The sequence below is a fragment of the Podarcis pityusensis genome, assembly GCF_964106645.2.
Source record: "Podarcis pityusensis genome assembly, chromosome: 2".
NCBI lineage: Eukaryota > Metazoa > Chordata > Lepidosauria > Squamata > Lacertidae > Podarcis > Podarcis pityusensis.
The window spans coordinates 7605006-7628773 of NC_138029.1; the positions used below are offsets into that span (position 1 = coordinate 7605006).

Below are 23768 nucleotides of genomic sequence, written 5' to 3' on the forward strand. Positions count from 1 at the left end.
CCACCCGGGAAGAATGGCAGATGAAGGTGATGGACTATATGGAACTGGTGGAAATGACTGGCAGAATCCGAGACCAGGGAGAAGAGTCGGTGGAAGAAGATTGGAAGAAATTTAAAGTTTATTTACAGAAACATTGTAAAATTAAGGAATGTTAGATGGATGTTGGAATGAAGTAATGTGGTTTTAGCAGAAATGCTATAAAGGATTAAGAAAAAACAGATTCTTAAATGGTAAAAGGAGGGAAAGTAAAGTTACATTATATTAAGATAAAATATAGGACAAAAACTGGAAAAGATGGAAAGGATTTGCTGAAATAGCTAACTGAACTAGAATACAAAAAAGGGAGGTGTGAGGAGGTCAAGGACATAAGTAAATGAAAGATACGTTATGGGAAGATTCATTGCATTTTTTTGTTATTGTTTTTTGTTATATATTTTTTTCTTTTTTTCTTCTTTCCTGTATTGTGATGTGATGTTCTGTTTTTGCTTAATATGCTGTTTTCTATTTTTCCTTTTCCCTTTTTGTAACCTTTCAAATCTTAATAAATATTATTTTAAAAAAAACAATAACAAGAAATATAAATGTGTATAAAGACAATTAGGAAAAAGTATGGTCTGAGATAGAAAGGAATTTAGAAATATGGAGTAGAATGAACCTTTCCCTACTAGGAAGAATTGCAGCGGTAAAAATGAATGTGTTGCTGAAAATGCTCTTTCTCTTCCAGACAGTCCCAGTAATGGGACAATCCCCAGTAATGAGGATGATTGCCTCAAAAGATGGCAAAAAGATATTTCAAAGTTTATCGGGGTGGGGGTGGGGCAAAAGGCCAAGGATAAAACATAAGAGACTTACAGATACAAAAGAAAGATGGTGCTTCGCCCTCTCAGATCTTAAACTGTATTATGAGGCTGCATGTTTGGTTTGGATTAGGGACTGGATAAAACTGGAAAAGGAAGAAGCATTAGATTTGGAAGGTTATGATAACAGATGCGGATGGCGTGCATACATATGGTATGGGAAAGGGAAAGTACATAAAGGATTTTACAATCATATAATCAGAAGATCATTAATGAGAGTATGGGAGAGGTCCAAAGATTTAATAGAACAAAAAACACCTTGGTGGTTATCACCAACTGAAGCTTCATTACTCAAACTGCTTGGCAAAAAGGGAAAGTGGCCTACATATAGAGACTTACTGAGAGATCAAGAAGGAAAATGGAAATTAAAAGATTATAAGGAAATCCAAGATCATGTCCAGAGTTGGTTGCATTATAGACAATTATACGAAATGTATAAGGAAGATAACAAAAAAGGGTTTAGCTATACAGTGGTACCTCAGGTTAAATACACTTCAGGTTACATACGCTTCAGGTTACAGACTCCGCTAACCCAGAAATAGTGCTTCAGGTTAAGAACTTTGCTTCAGGATGAGAACAGAAATCGTGCTCCAGCGGCGCGGCAGTAGCGGGAGGCCCCATTAGCTAAAGTGGTGCTTCCGGTTAAGAACAGTTTCAGGTTAAGTACGGACCTCTGGAACGAATTAAGTACTTAACTCAAGGTACCACTGTACAATCTCTAGATTCCCAAATGAGGTTATAGAAGAAGTGAAGTTGTTGAAGAAAGCATATACAGTGGTGCCTCGCAAGACAAAATTAATCCGTTCCGCGAGTCTCTTCGTCTTGCGGTTTTTTCGTCTTGCGAAGCACGGCTATTAGCGGCTTAGCGGCTTAGCGGCTATTAGCGGCTTAGCAGCTTTAAGAAAAAGGAAACAAACTCGCAAGAACTCGCAAGACGTTTCATCTTGCGAAGCAAGCCCATAGGGAAATTCGTCTTGCGGAACGACTCAAAAAACGCAAAACCCTTTCGTCTAGCGAGTTTTTCGTCTTGCGAGGCATTCGTCTTGCGGGGCACCACTGTAGTATTCTGCTAGAATGGGAAACAAAAGATGAGGAGGTCAAATCAGTCATGATTAAATGGGCACAAGATATAGGACATAATTTACAATTTGAGGATTGGGAAAAGCTGTGGAAGGTAGATTTGAAATTTACAGACTGTTCTCTTTTGAAAAAAAATTATATGAAAATGATGTATAGATTGTATATTACACCAGTAAAAATGGCAAAAATGTATAAAACTGGGTTAAATACATGTTGGAAATGTAAATAAAAAGAAGGTACTTTGTATCATATGTGGTGGGAATGTAGAGAAATTTAAAAATTTTGGGAGATGATACACAACGAATTGAAAAAAAAAAGTTCAAAATGACACTTGTAAAAGAAACGGACGCATTTTTGTTAGGGATTTTAGGACAAGACCTGCCAAGAAAAACAAAGAACTTATTCATGTATGCTACAACAGCGGCAAGAGTCTTCTTAGTACAAGGATGGAAGAATGAGGAAATCCCAACGAAAGAACAATGGCAAGAAAAACTGATGAGCTATGCGAGTTGGCAAAGTTAACACATAAATTGCGTGAGAAGGACAACCGCGACTTCAAGGAAGAATGGGAATTATTTACAAGCTATTTAAAAAGACAACAAAAGGATTTGGACTCCGTGGCAGGTTTTGAATAAACATCCACAAATTTATTGTTGTTGTTGTTTAGTCGTTTAGTCGTGTCCGACTATTCGTGACCCCATGGACCAGAGCACGCTCTTCCACTGCCTCCCCCAGTTTGGTCAAACTCAGCGGGAGATGTGAGGAAGTCCAAAGAAAATGTGAAAATATGTTAAGATCAATGTTACATTGTTTATCATGTTTATTTTTATTGTAAAACTTAATAAATTGCTTTAAAAAAAAAAAAAAAAAAAGTTTGGTCAAACTCATGCTGGTAGCTTCGAGAACACTGTCCCACCATCTCATCCTCTGTCGTCCCCTTCTCCTTGTGCCCTCCATCTTTCCCAACATCAGGGTCTTTTCCAGGGAGTCTTCTCTTCTCATGAGCCTTGGAGCCTCAGCTTCAGGATCTGTCCTTCCGGTGAGCACTCAGGGCTAATTTCCTTCAGAATGGAGAGGTTTGATCTTCTTGCAGTCCATGGGACTCTCAAGAGTCTCCTCCAGCACCATAATTCAAAAGCATCAATTCTTCGGCAATCAGCCTTCTTTATTAGTAGAACAGATTTATTAGTAGAACAGATTTTGTTCGCGAACCGAGGTACCACTGTACTAGAATTCATGCACCAAAGCAAGCTGGCCGGGTTGAGCCTCACCCTTCCTACTCTAGGTGAAATGTAATTTTGCAAGCACTCTGCCCATCTTTCTATCAGCAGGAGGGATGTGCTTCCGTAAGAAAGATACGCTCAACCCCAGGCTTTCTTCCTGCTGTAGACAAATGACTTGAGTTATTTGCTCTATCTATACATGAACAGAACACAGGGGAAAGTGGCTGAATGTGCAGCACGGAGCTCTGCAGTGGGAGGGATTTGGTGTGTTTCCTTCACCAACAGATTCCACAGTTAGTTTAAAGAAGGCAGTAAATTTCAGCACCTAACTGGGTTAAACCAATGTTTGCCAGAAGGGAGGAGCTCCCTTTGCAGCCAGTGGAGTATGAAAAACAGCAGCAGGCCTATAAGGAGCAACTGTAAACCGGAGAAGGAAGCATTGCTTTACCTGCCGCACAACTGAAGCTGAGAGCCTTTCCTCTAACCAACTGCAGGTTGGTCTATTCCCTTTTCAAAATCAAATCAAATCAAATCAAATCAAATCAAATCAAATCAAATCAAAATTGTCCAGTAGCACCTTATAGACCAACTAAGTTTGTTTTGGTATAAGCTTTCATGTGTATGTGTATCTGAAGAAGTGTGCATACACATGGAAGTTTATACCAGAACAAACCTAGTTGGTCTATAAGAAGCTACTGAACAATTTTTTATTTTGACTGCGTCAGACCCACACGGCTACCTACCTGAATCTTCCCTTTTCAATTATACATGATAGCCAGTAACTTCCTGTCCCCACTAACATGTGCTTATAACAACTTTATTTTAAGCTAATATTCAGTAGGTGACACTTTTCTCACGTTTCAGGCTGGGGGAGAGAGGAAACTTCACTTCCTGAATTTCTTCTTCCTTTGCACCCCTGTCACGTCGTTTGCACCTGTGTCTCTTCCGTTTGCACCCCTTACCCATGTACCCGTATGTAACCCAACCAAGTGGCAGTCACTTGTAGGCAGGCTTCTTCCTTTCTCTTTGGTTGGAGGAACCCAGTTGCAACTATCTCGCTTTGTGTCTTTGACTTCCGATTTGAAGGAATGGGTTTTCCAGATCTAAAATCTGACTGTGGAGTCAGTCTGAAACGGGCCGCAAAATCCCCATTTTTCCTTCTCCAAGGGTAAAAACCATTAACTTGAGCCCTTGAGCAAATGTATAACAGGAACCCAGCTGTACAAACAAAGGTCTCTTTGTCGCCTAATGAATGGCCTTGTCAGTTCCAAAGTGGAGCAGGGATGGCACATCTGGGTCTTATCTTACATCCTGACCACACTGATGCACAGACCTTGTCAGGTCTGACAAAAGACCGGGAACAGCGCCAGGAGTGTTCTTAGAATTGGTGACCTTCTTGCCCCAAGATAAGAGTATAGGAACAGGAACAGGAACATCTGTTTATGGTCACGGATGTCAACTTAGGTGTATAAGCTGATGTGGCTGGATTCCTGGGGAAGGGGAGAGAGGGTGCCTGGAGGATATATATACTGTATGCAATTTCTCTTGCTTTTGTGCTTGCGGTGAACCGATTCACGCAGTACCTTCTGCTATCCGGAGAGCAGAATAAACTCTTTCTCTGAATCAACCTCGGTGTCATTTGACTTCCTTTCTCCCTCCCAGGAGCAACGCAGACCCCACCAGTCGGTAAAGTCTAATAATAATAATAATAATTTATTATTTATACCCCGCCCATCTGGCTGGGCTTCCCCGGCCACTCTGGGCGGCTTCCAAAAGAATATTAAAATACTATAATACATCAAACATTAAAAGCTTCCCGAAACAGGGCTGCCTTCAGATGTCTTCTAAAAGCCTGGTAGTTGTTGTTCTCTTTGACATCTGGTGGGAGGGTGTTCCACAGGGAAGGCGCCACTACCGAGAAGGCCCTCTGCCTGGTTCCCTGTAACTTGGCTTCTCGCAGTGAGGGAACCGCCAGAAGGCCCTCAGTGCTGGACCTCAGTGTCCGGGTAGAACGATGGGGGTGGAGACGCTCCTTCAGATATACTGGACCAAGGCCGTTTAGGGCTTTAAAGGTCAGCACCAACACTTTGAATTGTGCTCGGAAACGTACTGGGAGCCAATGTAGGTCTTTCAAGACCGGTGTTATGTGGTCTCTGCGGCCGCTCCCAGTCACCAGTCTAGCTGCCGCGTTCTGGATTAGTTGTAGTTTCCGGGTCACCTTCAAAGGTAGCCCCACGTAGAGCGCATTGCAGTAATCCAAGCGGGAGATAACCAGAGCATGCATCACTCTGGCGAGGCAGTCCGCAGGCAGATAGGGTCTCAGCCTGCGTACCAGATGGAGCTGGTAAACAGCTGCCCTGGACACAGATTTGACCTGTGCCTCCATGGACAGCTGTGAGTCCAAAATGACTCCCAGGCTGCGCACCTGGTCCTTCAGGGGCACAGTTACCCCATTCAGGACCAGGGAATCCTCCACACCTGCCCGCCTCCTGTCCCCCCAAAACAGTACTTCTGTCTTGTCAGGATTCAACCTCAATCTGTTAGCCGCCATCCAACCTCCAACCGCCTCCAGGCACTCACACAGGACCTTCACTGCCTTCACTGGTTCTGATTTGAAAGAGAGGTAGAGCTGGGTATCATCTGCATACTGATGAACACCCAGCCCAAATCCCCTGATGATCTCTCCCAGCGGCTTCATGTAGATGTTGAAAAGCATGGGGGAGAGGACAGAACCCTGAGGCACCCCACAAGTGAGGGCCCAGGGGTCTGAACACTCATCCCCCACCACCACTTTCTGAACACGGCCCAGGAGGAAGGAGCGGAACCACTGTATAACAGTGCCCCCAGCTCCCAGCCCCTCAAGACGGTCCAGAAGGATGTTATGGTCGATGGTATCAAACGCCGCTGAGAGATCCAGCAGAACTAGGAAACAGCTCTCACCTTTGTCCCTAGCCCGCCGGAGATCATCAACCAGTGCGACCAAGGCAGTTTCAGTCCCATGATGAGGCCTGAATCCCGACTGGAAGGGATCCAAATGGTCCGCTTCTTCCAGGCGTGCCTGGAGTTGTTCAGCAACCACTCGCTCAATCACCTTGCCCAAGAATGGAAGATTTGAGACTGGGCGATAGTTGGCTATCGTGGCCGCATCTAAAGATGGTTTTTTAAGAAGCGGTTTAATAACCGCCTCTTTCAGCGGGTCTGGGAAGGCTCCCTCATGGAGGGAAGCATTCACCACCCCACGAAGCCCATCGCCCAGTCCTTCCCGGCTAGCTTTTATAAGCCAGGATGGGCAAGGATCAAGGAGGCAAGTGGTTGGTTTCACTCGTCCAAGCAGCCTGTCCACATCCTCGGGGGTAACAGATTGGAATTGATCCCACACAACTTGACTAGACAGGACTCTAGCACTCTCCCGCCCCGGCCCTGCTCCCACGGTGGAGTCTACCTCTTCTCGAATCTGAGCGACTTTATCTGCAAAAAACTTTGCAAAGTCATTGCAGGAGATCATGTGGCCGCTACTGGGCCCAGATGGAGCAGGTGGTTCCGCTAAATTGCGAACCACCTGAAAGAGTCTCCTGCTGCTGTTTTCCGCAGATGCAATAGAGGCGGCGAAGAAAGTCTTCTTCGCCGTCGCTATCGCCACTTGGTAGGCTCGACATTGAGCTCTAACCCGTGTCCGGTCAGATTCAGAATGGGTTATCCGCCACCGGCGCTCTAGCCGTCAGATTCCCGGAGCCCAGCAAAATGGTTCTTTTCCTTTCCTAAAAATGACCTGCCTTGTCCCCGCTAACAAGTGGAATGGGCAGAGGTACCAGAGGTTGCAGATAAAAATGAAGTGGGGTTCCCTCCAGCCTTTTGTCCCTCTCTTCAGCGAGGTATTTAGAGAACCAGCAGTTTATCAATGTGGTGGTCTTTCCTTTTCACACCCACATACCCGCTGCTCCCTTCAACATGAATCTTCTGGTTATACATCCCCCATCCTTGAAACGTACCTAGATCTGTACTAAGCAAGAAAGGACAGTGATCTTCATCACGCCTTTCAGTTCTGAATTGTTTCAGCACTCCAAGTTATTGACATCCACACTATGTAAACAATAAGCAAACTGACAAAAATAATATTTCATTATCTTATTTCTAATATGCAGGTTGCAAATCATTCCAACCGCTCTTTCTGCACACCAGCAGCAGAAAGGAAACCTACGGGACCGCCACTCCTGGTATGCCCCACGGAGGACCTTAAGGTTCATATATAGCAACACTCTAGAGGTCCCGGGCCCTAAGGAAGTCAGATTAGCCTCAGCCAGGGCCAGGGCCTTTTCCACACTGGCTCTGGCCTGGTGGAACGCTCTATCTCATGAGACCAGGGCCCTGCGGGATCTGATTTCTTTCCGCAGGGCCTGTAAGACAGAGTTGTTCTGCCTGGCCTTTGGCTTGGAATCAGCCTGATCCCTCCCCCTCTTTCCTTTTCCTTCTGTGATGGAACTCCTATTTGGGGACTTCCCTGACTTCTTTCTGGCCCACGTAGGACCAATCTGGATAGTTGGCCTTGGTGAAGATTTGGTGTTTTCTCCCCCCAAACAGTTTTTGATCTGGGCTTCCACTGAAATGAGGCTGCATTTTAAGTTGTACTTGAATCCTATTTTTAAGTTGTAGTTTAATCAATTGTTTTTATACCTGATGTTAGCAGCCTTGAGCCCGGTCTTGGCCGGGGAGGGTGGAATATATCTATCTATCTATCTATCTATCTATCTATCTATCTATCTATATCTATATATATCTATATATCTTTAAAAGTCATTTGTGGAGTCTTTCTCTATATATGTACTAGAATTCAAGCACCAAAGCAAGCTGGCCAGGTCCAGCCTCACCCTTCCTACTCTAGGTGAAATGTAATTTTGCAAGCACTCTGCCCATCTTTCTATCAGCAGGAGGGATGTGCTTCCGTAAGAAAGATACGCTCAACCCCAGGCTTTCTTCCTGCTCTAGAAAAAAGATTTATTTGCTCTATCCATACATGAACAGAACACAGGGGAAAGGGGCTGAATCTGTGGCACAGAGCTCTGCAGTGGGAGGGATTTGGTATGTTTCCCTCACCACAGATTTCACAATTAGTTTAAAGAAGGCGGTTAAGTTTCGCCAATCCTTGCCAGAAGGGAGGAGCTCCCTTTGCAGCCAGCGGAGTATGAAAAACAGCAGCAGGCAGATAAGGAGCAACTGCAAACGGGAGAAGGAAGCACTGCTTTTCCTGCCGCACAACTGAAGCTGAGAGCCTTTCCTCTAACCAGCCGCAGGTCTGTCTCTTCCCTTTTAAAAATAAAATAAAATAAAAATTGTCCAGTAGCACCTTATAGACCAACTAAGTTTGTTTTGGTATAAGCTTTTGTGTGTATATGTATCTGAAGAAGTGTGCAGACACATGGAAGCTTATACCAGAACAAACCTAGTTGGTCTATAAGGAGCTACTGAACAATTTTTTATTTTTTATTTTGACTGTGTGAGACCCACACGGCTACCTACCTGAATCTTCCCTTTTCAATTATGCATGATAGTAACTTCCTGTCTCCACTAACATGTGCTTATAACAACTTTATTCCTGGGCACCCTTTAAAGGCCGAGAAACATTTCCAGAAAAAGTTCAGAACTTTAAAAGGTACATGCAAGTACATGTACGTTATCGTCTTATCAGCTTGCTACACCTGTTTTTCTTTAACCTGCCTCTGCTCCAAGCAGCTCATTGCACCATCCAAAAATTCTCCTTTCCCTCAACAACACTGCAAGGGAGGCGAAATTCAGCAGTGGCAACATCAAAGGTCTCCCGCTGAGCTCTGTGGTGGAGTAGGGATTCGACTTTTGCCCCTCCAAGTCCTGCCAGGGGTGTGTATACTTCCTAATGCTTGAATTCTTTTTCCCTGCAGGTTTCAGCCATGTGGCTCTACCTGGCTGCCCTGCTGGGGCTTTACTTCCTTCGCCGATGGTACCAGGAGAGACAGACGGTGGAGAACCTGACGGAGAAATATGTCTTCATCACGGGGTGTGACTCTGGCTTTGGAAACCTACTTGCCAGGCAGCTGGATGCCCGGGGCCTGCGGGTGCTGGCAGCCTGTCTCACGCAGAAGGGGGCAGAGCAGCTGGGCAAGGGCACCTCAGGGCGCTTGAAAACCACCATTCTGGATGTGAGTAGCACAGAGAGTGTGGCGGCAGCGACGGAGTGGGTGAAAGGGTGCATTGGAAGCAAAGGTGAATCTCTACCTTCCTTGTGGTGCCTCTGTGCTATTGGTGGGACGGGGGATGCCCCTTGCTTCATCTCCAGGGCTGGCACCACGCCCCTCCCCAGTTGGGCACCCAATAGGGAAGCTCGGCGGCGTGGCTTACTGCTCAAAGGCAGCCGCGCCAGCCATCCCCACAATTGCACACACATTTTCTTCGAGTCACCCACCCTCCACTCCCTTGAGATTAGCTGTTCCTGAGACTTTGCTATGGACCTCTGGTTGGTCGCCCTGTTGAACCAGGGGGCCTGGTAGGAGTTTTTTTCCAATTGGCTAAATTGGCCCGGCCTCTTGGTTTTTTTCGCCTACCTCGTAGCAACCGTCACAACTTTCGTGGTACCTGGCGGTTAGGCATTGGAATGTGTTGTTGGTGTTTCGGGGGGGCAAGGTGTGGCCATCGCCTTCCCTGACAATTTTGGGTATTCCGCTAAAGGAATCCAGTGGTCGTGGATCCTGTCCGATGCCCGTGGGGTGGGGGGCCATGGCACGACCCTCGGTGACATCAGGAAGAGAGCCTTTAGTTGGATTAGCATCAACAGGCTTCCCCTACTGGTGGTTAACCCCTCCTCAGACTCACCCCTCTACGAGTGGGTGGAGTCTAATGTTCCGTGGTCCAATGCCTAAGCCAATACCTTCTCACATGCTGTAATCAACAAAGTTGTGGCCTTTACCTTACCCATTAACCTTACATTCTGTGTCCACGTGTCTTTATTCCCCAAGCGGGGATCGGGTCCTTGAATCACAAACATACGTTCTTTCTCACAGGACTCTGGGGCTTGGTGAACAACGCAGGCACAGCTCTACCATCAGGTCCCAACGAATGGCTGACCAAAGATGACTTTGCAAAGGTGATCAATGTCAACCTTCTTGGGATGATTGATGTGACACTACACATGGTGCCTCTGGTGAGGAGAGCCAGAGGGAGGGTGGTCAACATCTCCAGTACAAATGGACGACTGGCAATCTTTGGAGGTGGTTACTGCCCATCCAAGTTTGGTGTGGAAGCCTTCTCTGACAGCCTGAGGTAAAAACAGCAGCTCTTTAATGTCTTCTTTTGCTTACTTTAGTGCAACATCTGCCATACTCCCTAACCACTTGCCAGGCTGGAAGTGGCTGATGCGAGTCCTCCTGGTTTAGTTGCCAAGTCTGGGGAAAGTGGGCTGCAGGGAAGAAAGAGCTGGGAAATATGGCAGCTGCTCAGGGCTTTGCCCAAGACTTGCACAACTTGAGATGAATGTATCCAGGAAGGATCTCAAAAGAGAAGATAAACAGGGACTGGAAAGTGTCTAAAGGATACTTGCAAAACCATATTGAAAAATCAGAACTCCTATTAGAATAAACAAGTTCCGTTTTAAATACTGAAATACTTGTCAGCATCGCCCTAGAGCCAGTGCACCAACTGGACTCATGCACCTCAACCCCGACTGGGCTAGGCGAGCTGGGTAGCACCGCCAGAGACCTCCTTTCTCACAGGAACAGGTCACAGTGCTGTGGACTCACAGCTTAGAGCTGAGAGCACCGGATTCACTGTCTCAATAATACAGTCGTTGCGCAGCAGAGTTTTGCAGAGTCTTGCAGAGTATAAACCACTCGGAGAGCAGCTCTGTAGAATATCTTCCTTTTATTCTGTAACTACAACTATGATACAAAACTATATACAGAGCTGAATATTCTAAGCATAAATCAATGCTACACTGAGAGTCTGCAGCTGCACTTAGCAGCAATCTTATCTCTAAGATCTCTAACACTCTCACTTTCTCCGATACACTGACTGACTGACTCTCTCTCACACACACAGATATGTTGCTGGGCAGAATAAGTAGATAGGCAGGACACGCCTCCTCTTCTCTGGAGAGTCAGCAGAGACCATCAGGAGATGATCAGGAGATTCTTGGGTATGGGAGGGGTGAAATCTCCTCATCCTCCCCCATTTCATCCGACCATTTCAAGAATCTTTAACATAACTGCAATTTACACACACACTCCAAAAGTTGTTCTCTGCTTACAACCTTGGTTAACATATTTGCAGGTATCTCTCTCCCCGGCATATAACACACTTTTACAATACCATTGAATAAGCAGCTTCTGGAAAAATCTTCACACACATTTCTTCCTTTCAGATACAAATTGACATTTCTAATTAGGCAGATTTGAACAAACCATTTTTCAGAACTCAAATACACGCTTTCCTTCAAATATCAGGTAAGGAAATAAATAAAGCGTTTTGTGCTACTACTCTCAGCACACTTCATGCTAGGTTTGAAAACCCCACCAGAGTTGCTCGTGACCGCAGTCTTTGCAAACTCTTCAGAAAACCTTTTCGGTGGTACACCCTTGGTTGTTCTCTCGGACCTGCGCAGAACTCTCTGATCCTCTTGTTCTGGTGCTTCCTCCTCTTTGGGAGAATGGGGAGCTAAAGTATATGAAGCTGCTAAGTCTGAGTCAGCGTCAGACTCACCTGAGGCTTTTGGGGTCTGATAATCTGTGCCATCATCTGGAACTACATTGGCATCAGGATTATCATCACCAATAACACTTGCCTCCCTCTTAACTTTCTTTGCCCCTTTTGCACCATCATCACAAATGGGATGGCACTGAAAAACGCCAACTCTGTCCCATTGTGGATTGTCATCAATACTCCTGGTCAGCCTTATGGTTTTCGTGTCTGTGATCAGAACACGATAAGACCCTTTCTCATATCCTAGGAAAACACCATGTTCTCCACGCTTGCTCAGTTTGTCACCCTGCGAGGTGTGCACCCAAACCTCCGAACCAAAAATTTTAAAATGCTTTACACATGGCTTTCTTCCGTGAAGCATCTCATATGGGGTGCAATTTACACTAGACTGGTATCTCCTGTTATACACATGACAGAAAAACGAAAGAGCTTCAGCCCCAAAAGGATTGGGCAGCCCCGAATCATGTAACAGCGTTCTGATTCCTTGCTGCAGGGTCTGGTTTACTCTCTCACATAAACCATTCTGCCAGGGTGATCTGGGCGTGGCCGTCCTATGCTCAATGCCCTGTTCAGAAAGAAAACTCTCAAACTCTTCTGAACAAAACTCTCCACCCTTGTCTGTGAAAAGAAAACGTACATTCTCATTATGTACATTTCTGAGCCATTTACAAAACTGGCGAAACTTGGTAAAGGCTTCAGACTTTTTCTGCAGCATATAGACCCAAACATATTTCGAATAGGAGTCTATCAGAACCATGAAAAACCTTGAATTGCCTCTAGAGAGCGCTAGAGGCCCCACTAAGTCTGCATGAATGACTTCATATGGTTTCTTGGCCTCTCTCCCAGACTCTGTACCTTTGGGAGCTTGTCTTGCCTTACTCTCAGCACAAGAAACACATTTCATGTGGTAGGGACATTCTTTCAACTTCATACCCTGAACCATATCAGGCATTTTTGCCACAGCCTGGAAATTCAGATGACCATAAACGCGATGGTAATAATGAATACATTGGTCATGCAACTTCTCATTCTTATCCACAGATAAATTGCAACACTCTTTCTCAGTTGCTTCTGCAGTGCCTGTACCTGAAACAAAAGGCAATTGGTACAATCCATTTACACATTTTGCATACAGAATGAGCTTGCCATCTCTAAGAATTTCACAGCGAGATTTAGCAAACACCACCTTAAACCCTTGACGATCAAGCTGGGAAACACTCAACAAATTGTCCTGAATATCAGGCGCATACAGGACATTCTTAATAGTTGCATTCAGGCTCTTTAAGAACACAGTTCCCTGAGCCATACTTGTGAGAACTGTCCCATCTGCTTGATGAATTTCTTTCTCTTGCTTCTCAAGCTGAACAAAGAGATTCTTATCTTTGGCCACGTGGTTTGAACAGCCAGAGTCGACCACGAAGAAACTCCGCCCACGTTGACTGGAACAGCGAGAGATCAAGGCCTTTGAAGTAGCAGGTGCATGGGGATTTCGTCCTCCTCCCCCTCTGCCTCTGAAGTTTCCCTTCTTCTTTGAAGACTTCTTACACTGGAAACTCAAATGGCCTTGTGCTCCACACGAAAAGCACCGCTTCAATTTCAAAGCTTTAACAGCAGCAGTTTCACTTTCCCCTGCTGAAGACTCAGGCACATTTTCAAGCATATTTTTAACAGCACAGTCCCGGCTTTCTTTAACAGCCTGTCTGCGATCCCACTCATTCAAGAGCACACTAGACACATAATCTTCTGTTAGCCGGTCAGAAGGCATTGTGGAAATCTGGGCAGCCACTCCATCATAAGACTCATCTAGGCTATTGATCATCAGCATTGCAAACACAGCCTCTGAAATATCCAGGTCTCGCTGAACAAGGTCCTGTCTGAGACGCTTTAATTGAGATAGATGGCTAGGCAAATCACCACCTTTCTCCAACTGCAGCCTGCACAGCTTCTTAAAGAAAATCACACTGGAACCAGCATTTTGTCTAAGATGCATATCTCTCAACTTATGCCAAACAGCTTGTGTAGTCTCTTGACCCTCTAAGTTCACCAGCAAGTGGTCTGAAACACTCAAAATAATAGTCCCTCGGGCTTTCATATCTGCAGCATGCCACTCAGCCCAATCATCATCATCCTTATCTGGAGGGTCATCTTCTATCGTGTGAAATCTTCTATCTCCCTCTGTAAAAGCGCTTTCATCTTTACTTGCCAAACTGCATAGGTTTCAGGCGTGAGGAGAGGAAAGGACAGAGCCATCTGGCCAGAATGTGCACAGGCCATGTCTGCTATTACTTAGAGCAAGACACTTCCCTCGTGCAACATAGATAAAGCCTTGACTCCTTCAGCCACTCTCTCTCTCACTCAGAGCGCAATTAACAGGCAAACAGGGATGCTATCTTCTTCCTTTGGCAGTCAGCAACATACCTCCATAAATCAAGCAGCAGCAACAGCAACAGCGGCAGCTTGAACACTCTGCTCCAAAACAGCTCTGCTTCTGGGCACCGCAAATCAGTCCAGCATGCAGCGTCCGTTCCACCGTCCGGCAACCAGCAACAGAAACCTCTGGCAACTGGGACGACTGGGACGACTGGGACGACTGGAACAACGTCAGGTCAGACGACTGGAACAACGACTGGGCCCATAACCGATGTCAGCATCGCCCTAGAGCCAGTGCACCAACTGGACTCATGCACCTCAACCCCGACTGGGCTAGGCGAGCTGGGTAGCACCGCCAGAGACCTCCTTTCTCACAGGAACAGGTCACAGTGCTGTGGACTCACAGCTTAGAGCTGAGAGCACCGGATTCACTGTCTCAATAATACAGTCGTTGCGCAGCAGAGTTTTGCAGAGTCTTGCAGAGTATAAACCACTCGGAGAGCAGCTCTGTAGAATATCTTCCTTTTATTCTATAACTACAACTATGATACAAAACTATATACAGAGCTGAATATTCTAAGCATAAATCAATGCTACACTGAGAGTCTGCAGCTGCACTTAGCAGCAATCTTATCTCTAAGATCTCTAACACTCTCACTTTCTCCGATACACTGACTGACTGACTCTCTCTCTCACACACAGATATGTTGCTGGGCAGAATAAGTAGATAGGCAGGACACGCCTCCTCTTCTCTGGAGAGTCAGCAGAGACCATCAGGAGATGATCAGGAGATTCTTGGGTATGGGAGGGGTGAAATCTCCTCAATACTAAGATGAATGACAATGTGTAATAGAAAAAGAAGCATGAAATTAGGTTAAAGGTGTGTGAAAGAAAGTAACAGAAGTGGATAGAAATTGCAATTGAGTAGATTGGAAGTCTAACACAAAGGTGGGGTGAGGGGTGGTGGATGGTGATGGGAAAAGGAATTATCTGTGGGATTAAGTGTAGGTATGTTTGAACATTTTTAAGGATTGTATGAAATGTATGTTTGTATGCTTGTATATTCGCAATATGTGTGTATTAATGCTGAATTATTTTAATAATAAAAAATTTTCGGAAAAAGAAAAAAGAAGGTATCCAGGCACAGGCCATGCCCACATCTGGCCTTGAACCAAACTTTTCAAATCACAAGACCACAATTGGATGTGTGGCTCTCAGTCCAGGACCTTCTCATTAATGGTGAACATGCTATGGATGTCCCCCTGTTTTCCTTAGGATAGTTTGGGCCCAACATGCTTTATAGAAATGTTGATTACCATGTTGAAAAGTGTGTGCTTTTTCCAACTATTTACGTACCACTTAATTATCAAGATGTGGGACTGAGCAGTTATCTGCACATATGCACTGCCCAGGCTCACGTAGCAGGGAGGTCACTGTTGGTTTGCAAGCCCCCTCCATAGAGGCTGGCCCCTCTCACTGTCCTCGGAGCTTGCTTACCAGTAACCTCCTCTGGCTGATATCCAGACAGACCAGGGAGATTTTGATAGGCAACATTTTCCCAAGCGTGGGTAAAATGCACAACCCCTCCCTCCTACTTCCGCAGGGGAAAGAAAATAAGTCAGAAATCTATTTACATGATGTTTATTTCTGACATTACAGCACTAGAGAAAAACACGTCCTTTCAGTCCAGTTCTTCCAGCAAGTCAGACAAACTTCCTGAATTAGCGCACACAGAAGGTTTCAAGTTACACTCTTCACAAAGACTTATCCAGCCTGTGAACGTCCTGGGAAATTCTTCTTTCCCACAGATAGGCACATCATGTGATGTCAACAGTCTGGCTGTCTGCAGCGGTGATGTTTCCATATACTGACAGTCACTGCTAACACTGCGGTTTGACTTCACCCTCAGAGGCACACTCTGTTGAATGGTTTCTTTAAATGTGGAGGTTCATCATTGTTCCACCCAATATGTATGTCTTTAAGGGGCCAGAGCAAGGGCCACAGCAAAATAACGAGACCCAGCTTTACAGCTGTGAAACATAGCAGGTGCTGCTAATTAAGCTGTGTCAGCAATTGGGTATAGTATATAAGGAGCAGCACCTAGCTCTCCCATTACCCTGGGGGATGGGTTGGTGGTTGGGTCATGTTTGTTGTTGTTATCTTTAGTGTAAAAGGAGTTTTTCTTTTGTTATTTTTGAGTTCCTTGTTATGCATGGTCTCCCCAGCAAGCTCTCTGCAGCGCTACTAAACTGCAAATAGCCAACACACTCCATTCTCTTTTGAGATACATGGATGCCAACGTCCAGGTTTCCGTGATATGGCAGATGGACAGTGGAAAGTGTTGATAAGGCAGCTTGTCAAATTTGGGAAAATACAAATTTACTCTCAGAGGCTGTGAGACAATTTAAAGTGGTGAATGTACAAGCCACCAAGGTGGGAAAGGCTGAGGTGGGAGGTTGGAGGAAAATGCAAGGGAAAGCAAGGGTGGTCCAGGACAAAAATGGCACCTTGTGTGAATGGATTTGGGAGGATTTGACTGTGATGGAGACAAAACAGGAAGGGAGGGCAAAAGGTATGGGAGGCTACTATATGTGGTGGCAATGTAAAGTTATTAAGAAGACCTGGGAAGTGACATATAAAGATTTGAAGAGAATGTGGAAAATGTTTTTCGTTAAAAAAACAGACGCTATGATTTTGGAAGGCACAGGACTTAATGGATTTATTGAGCAAAAGACTCTGTTCCTGCACTGGAGAGTGGACGCCAGGACAAGACCAACCCATCCCTATACTGTGGTTCCTCTAGTTAGGAACTTAATTTGTTCCAGAGGTCCATTCTTAACCTGAAACTGTTCTTAACTAGAGGCATGCTTTCGCTAATGGGGCCTCTTGCTGCTGCTGTGCCGCCAGCACACGATTTCCGTTCTCATCCTGGAGCAAAGTTCTCAACTCGAGGTAACTCTTCCAGGTTAGCGGAGTTTGTAACCTGAGGCGTTTGTAAGTCGAGGTACCACTGTAGGAGAAAGAAGCCACCACCAAAGAAAATAAAGAATATTGGCAAAATAAATTAATGAACGATGCAGGACATATTAGATAATTTGAAACCCAAGAAATAAAGGACATGGATTTATTTTTTTTAAGGGGTAATGTTTAATGCATACTTTGTAAGCTTTGTGTATAGGTTTCTACATTAGTTGAACTTCTAAAAGTCACTTGTAATAAGATGAATAAGGTTTTAAAATGGGATTAAGAATATAAGATTTTATGGACATGCATGAATCTGTATAAAATAATGGAACCAGGAGGGGGAGTGGAGGGAAGTCAATCAAGTTTTATGGTTTAAATTTTTGATTGTGAGGAGTGTTGTTGTTTTTTTGTTATCATAAAATTAATAAATGAGAGAGAGAGAGAGAGAGAGAGAGGGAGGGATACATGGATGCTGACAACTAAGCCATGAATGTGTAGCATTTGGAGAGAAATTCTGTGTGGCATCTTCTCAGGGTTGTTTGCACTGTAATCTTCTTCTGCACAAAGGAGGTTTGGTAAAACCCTTAATTGCTCCTTTTTTAAAACATGGGGTCCCAGTACCCAAAAAACAGGGTCTTGTTCCTTTGATGCAAGTGACCTTTTCCCTCTTAACAAGGAGACTGGGCAGAGATGGCAGAGGCTGCAGAAAGGAGGGTGGGAAGCAGCCCTGGCAGAAAAGGCTCCTTGCTCTCTGCAGCAACTTTCCCCCACTAGTTTAAGGTCTCCCTTCAGGAAGGCATTTGATGTATCAGTGAGACTTTGAATCATGTCCTCATGACTGTCTCTTAATACAACTGGTGCTGTGTCGTACACAATCCTCTCCTGGGTAGGGCGTATCCTGGCTCCTGCAAGAGGGCAGAAGGCAGGGGAGCTGCATTTCCCAACTTTTCTTTCTCCTCAATTTTTGGATTTCTTTTTTTTAAAAGAAAGATGTTCCTATCCATGGACCCAAGTTCCTGACCTGCATTCCTGCATTCCTATGACTCAGTCGGCAATGATGTTTCTTCTTTTATTCCTCTGCGTTTCAGGCGAGAGCTCCATCCTTTTGGAGTCCAAGTCAGCATTGTTGAACCTGGTACTTTCCGAACAACCATTGGCGCAAGAGCATTAGAGAATTTAAAGACAGTATGGAACCAAGTGCCATCTGACATCAAAGAAGTCTATGGGGAACAGTACTTGGAGAACTGTGAGTAGACGTGGAGGGGATTTCAGCATGGTTTGCATTTTCCTGCAAACTTTCCCAATTCACACTTCAAGAAGCAATACATTAACCAATACATAGCACTGCTTAGGAATTCAAACTCCTCTAGATTTAGCAACAAGTTCTCCAGACTAACTATGTGTACAAAGTGAACATAATATACAAAAATGCACTAAGTAAATTGATCACGATAAAAAAAATTCACTATGCAAGGAAATAATGTTTGCCAAAATGTGTATACAGTGGTACAGTGGTGCCTCGTAAGACGAAATTAATTCGTTCCGCGAGTTTTTTCGTCTAGCGAATATTTCGTCTTGCGAAGCATGAAATCCCATAGGAATGCATTGAAATTCAATTAATGCGTTCCTATGGTCAAAAAAAGTCCAAACAAAGCCAAATTTGGTACAACGAGAGTTTATTAAGTGCTCTTTAAAGTCACACATACTGTAAAGAGCATTTCAAAAATTGAAGGAACAATAAATTAAGTTTCTAAACATGACAGAAAAACATTTAAAAATCAACAAAGTGTACAGTACATTTTCTAAGACTCTGGGGGACAACTCGAAGAAGGTTCCTCTTCCACTCTTTGCTTCTTGCTGAAGAACCTGTCCATGGTCTGCTGCTTCATCCGCCTTTTCAGCACCTCCCTGAAAGGCGACATGACCCTCGTATCAAAAGTGTTCACAATGTCATGTGCCACGTGCTTGTCAGGGTGGTGCCGCTGTGCAAAAGCCTGCACATCCTTCCACTTCAGGCAAATGTCCCTCAGTTCTTTGGAGGACAGCCGTTCCTCAGTTGCTTCCTCCTCTTCCAGCGAGGCCTGCTCCTGCGCAGCCTCTGCCTGCAGTTCGACCAGCTCCTGGGTGGTCAGCTCGTGGTCGTGCTCCTCCACCAGCTCGCTGATGTCCTCCTCTGTGACCTCCAGGCCCATGGTCCTCCCCAAGGCAACAATGTCCTGCACCGCTGTTGACTCTGGTGCATCAGAGTCACTTGGTGCCACACAGTCCGGCCACAGGCTGCACCAAGCGCAATTCAAATTTCTCTGGCTGATCCCGTTCCAGGCCGTGGTGATCATCTTCAAGCAGGTGATGATGTCGAAGTGGTCCTTCCAGAATTCCCGCAGGGTGATGGTGGTGCAATCAGTCACCTCGAAGCATCGCCTGAAAAGCTCCTTGGTGTAGAGTTTTTTGAAATTGGCGATGACCTGCTGATCCATCGGCTGGAGCAATGGCGTGGTGTTAGGCGGCAGGAACATGATGCTGATGAAGCTGAACTCCTCCAACAAGTCCTCCTCAAGGCCTTTAGGATGAGCAGGAGCAATGTCCATCAGAAGCAAAGCCTTCAGCGGCAGGTCGTTGTCCAGCAGGTACTGTTTGACAGCAGGGCCAAAAGCAAGATTGACCCAGTCCACAAACAGCACACGTGTGACCCAAGCCTTACTGTTGGATCGCCACATGACACTCAGCTGCTCCTTGTCGACCTTGTGTTTCTTGAAGGCCCTTGGGTTCTCCGAGTGGTACACCAGCAGGGGCTTGATCTTCAGGTCGCCGCTTGCGTTGGCACAGAAGAGCAGGGTCAGACGGTCCTTCATGGGCTTGTGGCCAGGCAACTTGGCCTCCTCCTGTGTGATGAAAGTCCTTTTGGGCATCCTCTTCCAAAACAGCCCGGTCTCGTCGCAGTTGAAAACCTGCTGTGGAACGTAGCCCTCCGTCTTCACAACCTCCAGGAACTCCGCTGCAAAGTCTTCAGCTGCAGAAACATCAGAACTGGCAGCCTCTCCATGCCTGACCACGCTGTGGATTTCAGATCTTGTCTTGAACCGGTCAAACCAGCCTCTGCTTGCCTTGAAGACTTCTGGCTCGCCTGAGGTTCCTGCCTGTTCCCGGACGAGGTCTGCGTGCAATGCCTTGGCCTTCTCACAAATGACGGCCTCAGTCACTGTGTCCCCTGCACGCTGCTTCTCTTCTAACCAGATGAGCAGCAACTTCTCCACCTCCTCCAGAACAGCTGGGTGGTTCTTCACGATCCTGGTGACTCCCTTGGCTGCATCAGTCGCAAGGATCTTCTCCCTCATCTTCAGAATGGTCTCGATGGTCGATGGATTCCTCCCGTACTTCCTGGCGAGGTCTGTCACACGCATTCCACCGTCGTGCTTCCGGATGATCTCCTTCTTCATTTCCAGCGTAACCTTCGCCTTCTTCCCCTCGCCGGCCTCTGCAGCAGCAGTCTTCTTGGGTCCCATGGCAGCACAGCTCCTACCTTCGCAACCCCCCCTCAAAAAAATCAGTGCTTCACATCCAAAAAATTCAAAAGCACCCAGCCACCCACCACACAAAAATTCAAACCCAGAACCAAGTCCTTGAATTCCAAACACCCCAACCCAAAATCCAAAAAACCCCCCAAAAGTTTTAAAAGTTTAACTTACTGAATGGCTGCAAAAGAAGTTTTGGAAAAGCCTCAAAAATCACCAAAGTCTTCAAAAACCTCAACTATTCCCCCAGCCACCCACCACACAGAAATTGCAAACCCCTCCCCAACTGTTCCCCCAGCCCCTCCCCAACTGTTGCAAACCCCTCCCCAACTGTTCCTCCAGCCCCTCCCCAACTGTTGCAAACCCCTCCCCAACTTTTGCAAACCCCTCCCCAACTGTTCCCCCAGCCACCCACCACACAGAAATTCAAATCCAGATTTTTTTTTTTAAAAAAACAGCAGAGTGGCCCAATGGTCACAAAAAATCATAAAAATGCAGGAAAAAAAACACACAAGCTTCCAGATTCTTGCAAACCCCTCCCCAACACCAAGTCCTTGAATTCCAAACACCCCAACCCAAAACCCAACCCCCCCCAAAGTTTTAAAAGTTTAACTTACCAAATGGCTGCAAAAGAAGTTTTGGAAAAGCTTCAAAAATCACCAAAGTCTTCCAAAACCTCAAAAAAGGCTACCACACCGCGTGCTATGAGTTGCTCCTCGAAGTCAAGTCGCAACTGCACCTCTTCAAGCAATGCACCCTGGGTAGTAACGGTTTTAAGAAAAAGGAAACAAACTTGCAAGACGTTTTCGTCTTGCGAAGCAAGCCCATAGGGAAATTCGTCTTGCGAAGCAGCTCAAAAAAACACAAAACCCTTTCGTCTAGCGAGTTTTTCGTCTTGCGAGGCATTTGTCTTGCGGGGCACCACTGTACCTCAGCTTAAGAACAGCCCGGTTTAAGAATGATTTGGTTTACAAATTCCACAAAACCGGAAATAGTGTCTTGGTTTGAGAACTTTACCTCGGTCTAAGAACGGAATCCGAACGGTGGAAGGGCACTGGCGGTGGGAAGCCTCATTAGGGAAAGCACGCCTCGGTTTAAGAACGGTTTGGGTTTAAGAACAGGCTTCCGGAACGGATTAAGTTTTTAAACCGAGGTACCACTGTATTGTGAAAACTGAAATGCTGATGACTTTCAAAAACCATAAACTGAAATGAGGAGAACCAAACTGAAAGATTTTGGAGATATTGAAACTGAGAGAAACCAAAGTGGACAGGTTCGTCCATTGTAGATTTAAATCTTTTGAGAATGTGTTCTGTTTTGAAGCCTCCAAAATAGTTCCAGATGCATCTGCTATGATTTATCGTACTTTTTGCTCTACAAGACTCACTTTTTCCTTCCTAAAAAGTAAGGGGAAATGTGTGTGCGTCTTATGGAGCGAATGCAGGCTGCGCAGCTATCCCAGAAGCCTGAACAGATCGAGGGATCGCTGCACAGCGATCCCTCTTGCTGTTCTGGCTTCTGGGATTCAGAATCCCCCCCCCCTTGTTTTCCTCCTCCAAAAACTAGGTGTGTCTTGTGGTCTGGTGCGCCTTATAGAGCGAAAAATACAGTAGTTCTTCTAGGGAGAGGTATCTAGAAGCTAACCAGTCCATTCAGCTCCCAAAAGATTTAGGTTACCCCCTACATTTACAGCACTAACTTCTGTTTTGCTTCATATTTCTCACACACAGATTGCAAAATTGTCCAATATACCGTTAACATTGCCAGCAGCAAGCTTCACCTGGTCACTGACTGTATGGAACATGCCCTGACATCCTGCTCCCCTCGCACTCGCTACTCTGCAGGATGGGATGCAAAGCTCTTGTACATTCCTGCCTCTTACTTACCAACGTCCATCGCTGACTTCGTGGTGAGCTGCATTCAGCCCAAACCTGCTCAAGCTGTATAGATTGCTTTAAATAAAAACCTTTACAGTTGTCCAAATGAGCCAACAATCTGTGGATGGAACACAAGCCTAATTGCATCTTGATGTTTACGTTTTTACTTTGCTTGTTTATGCAAAATAGAAAATGCAAAAAACAAACAAACTTTTGCAAGCAGTATACATTGCTTTGAAGAAAAATATTAGTTATATTGCCAAAGGGAAAGCCAGGAGATGGTGTTGCTGTTTTCAGTTTAGCTTATACTGTATTTCTATATATGGTGGATGAGATAAGGAATGCAGCTGCAGGCATGGGAAAGAAAGGAGTGTCCTTGCTCTGAACCAGCTGCCGATATAAGGAGGAGTATGAGTGCAGGGCTACCTTGAACTCATGCTCTGACTTCAAAGTGTGAAATCGAAGGAGGTGCCCTTAGAAGTGGATGGGAAAAAGGATGACAGCATAAAGCACTTGCTACAGAAACGGTGGAAAGCTGCTCCAGGACGCTATAAAAGGCTCCAACTGCAGCAATCAATTGGGATTCCAGTTTGGACTGACCGGGTAAAGTGCGAAGCATATTTTGGCCTGAGAAAGAGGGGTGCCATCACCGGTTTCTGGAATGTCCCCGGCAAAAATGATGGATAGCTGAGCCAGCTTCACAACTTTATCTTTGAGTATTCTTTCATATACAGTTGTACCTTGGAAGTCGAATGGAATCTGTTCCGGAAGTCCGTTCGACTTCCAAAACGTTCAGAAACCAATCAGAAGCCGCACCGGACGATTGAAAATCATTCCAGTTTTTGATTGTTCAGGAGCTGAAATGTACAAGTTCCAAAGCGTTTGGCAACCAAGGTACGACTGTACTTTAATTGTATATTAGCACCTGTTGCTGTTTCTTTGCTTATTATGATAGTAGTTAATAAAGCTTGCATCTACTGCCTAAAAGTTTGAGATCCAAAGAACTAATTTGCAAACATTTTAGCAAATAGGATGAAAAAATCTTAGGTGAATATATACATCAAGGTGAATATATACATCAAGATCAGGCAGGGTTTCTTACGGGTAGAAAAAGCCGAAAAAGCTTTTGACAATGTTTCGTGGGATTTCATGAAAAAATTACTT

The 23768-nt window shown here is 45.3% G+C and overlaps 2 protein-coding genes across 4 annotated transcripts in view; one reads left to right on the forward strand and one right to left on the reverse strand.

The window, feature by feature from the left end:
- Positions 1 to 20753, reverse strand: part of LOC308470928 (tigger transposable element-derived protein 1-like) — a 26634-nt gene extending 5881 nt beyond the window's left edge. Inside the window, exon 1 of the mRNA XM_080994638.1 lies at positions 19448 to 20753. Within this exon, the coding sequence (XP_080850764.1) occupies positions 19448 to 20718 (1271 nt within the window). The 5' untranslated portion in view covers positions 20719 to 20753. The remainder of the gene's footprint in view (positions 1 to 19447) is intronic.
- LOC308471054 (retinol dehydrogenase 7-like) lies at positions 3012 to 23591 on the forward strand. Of its 3 annotated transcripts, XM_080994971.1 has the most exons (6): positions 3012 to 3654; positions 7303 to 7374; positions 9073 to 9394; positions 10189 to 10447; positions 18304 to 18461; positions 22458 to 23591. In XM_080994971.1, the coding sequence occupies exons 3-6, from the start codon at positions 9082 to 9084 to the stop codon at positions 22673 to 22675; spliced, it is 948 nt and encodes a 315-aa protein (XP_080851097.1). In that variant the 5' UTR covers positions 3012 to 3654; positions 7303 to 7374; positions 9073 to 9081; the 3' UTR covers positions 22676 to 23591. The 3 variants fall into 3 exon arrangements, with proteins under 3 accessions (XP_080851097.1, XP_080851098.1, XP_080851096.1); XM_080994972.1 differs by lacking the exon at positions 7303 to 7374; XM_080994970.1 differs by lacking the exons at positions 3012 to 3654; positions 7303 to 7374 and adding an exon at positions 8291 to 8448.
- Positions 23592 to 23768: the final 177 nt, after the last annotated feature.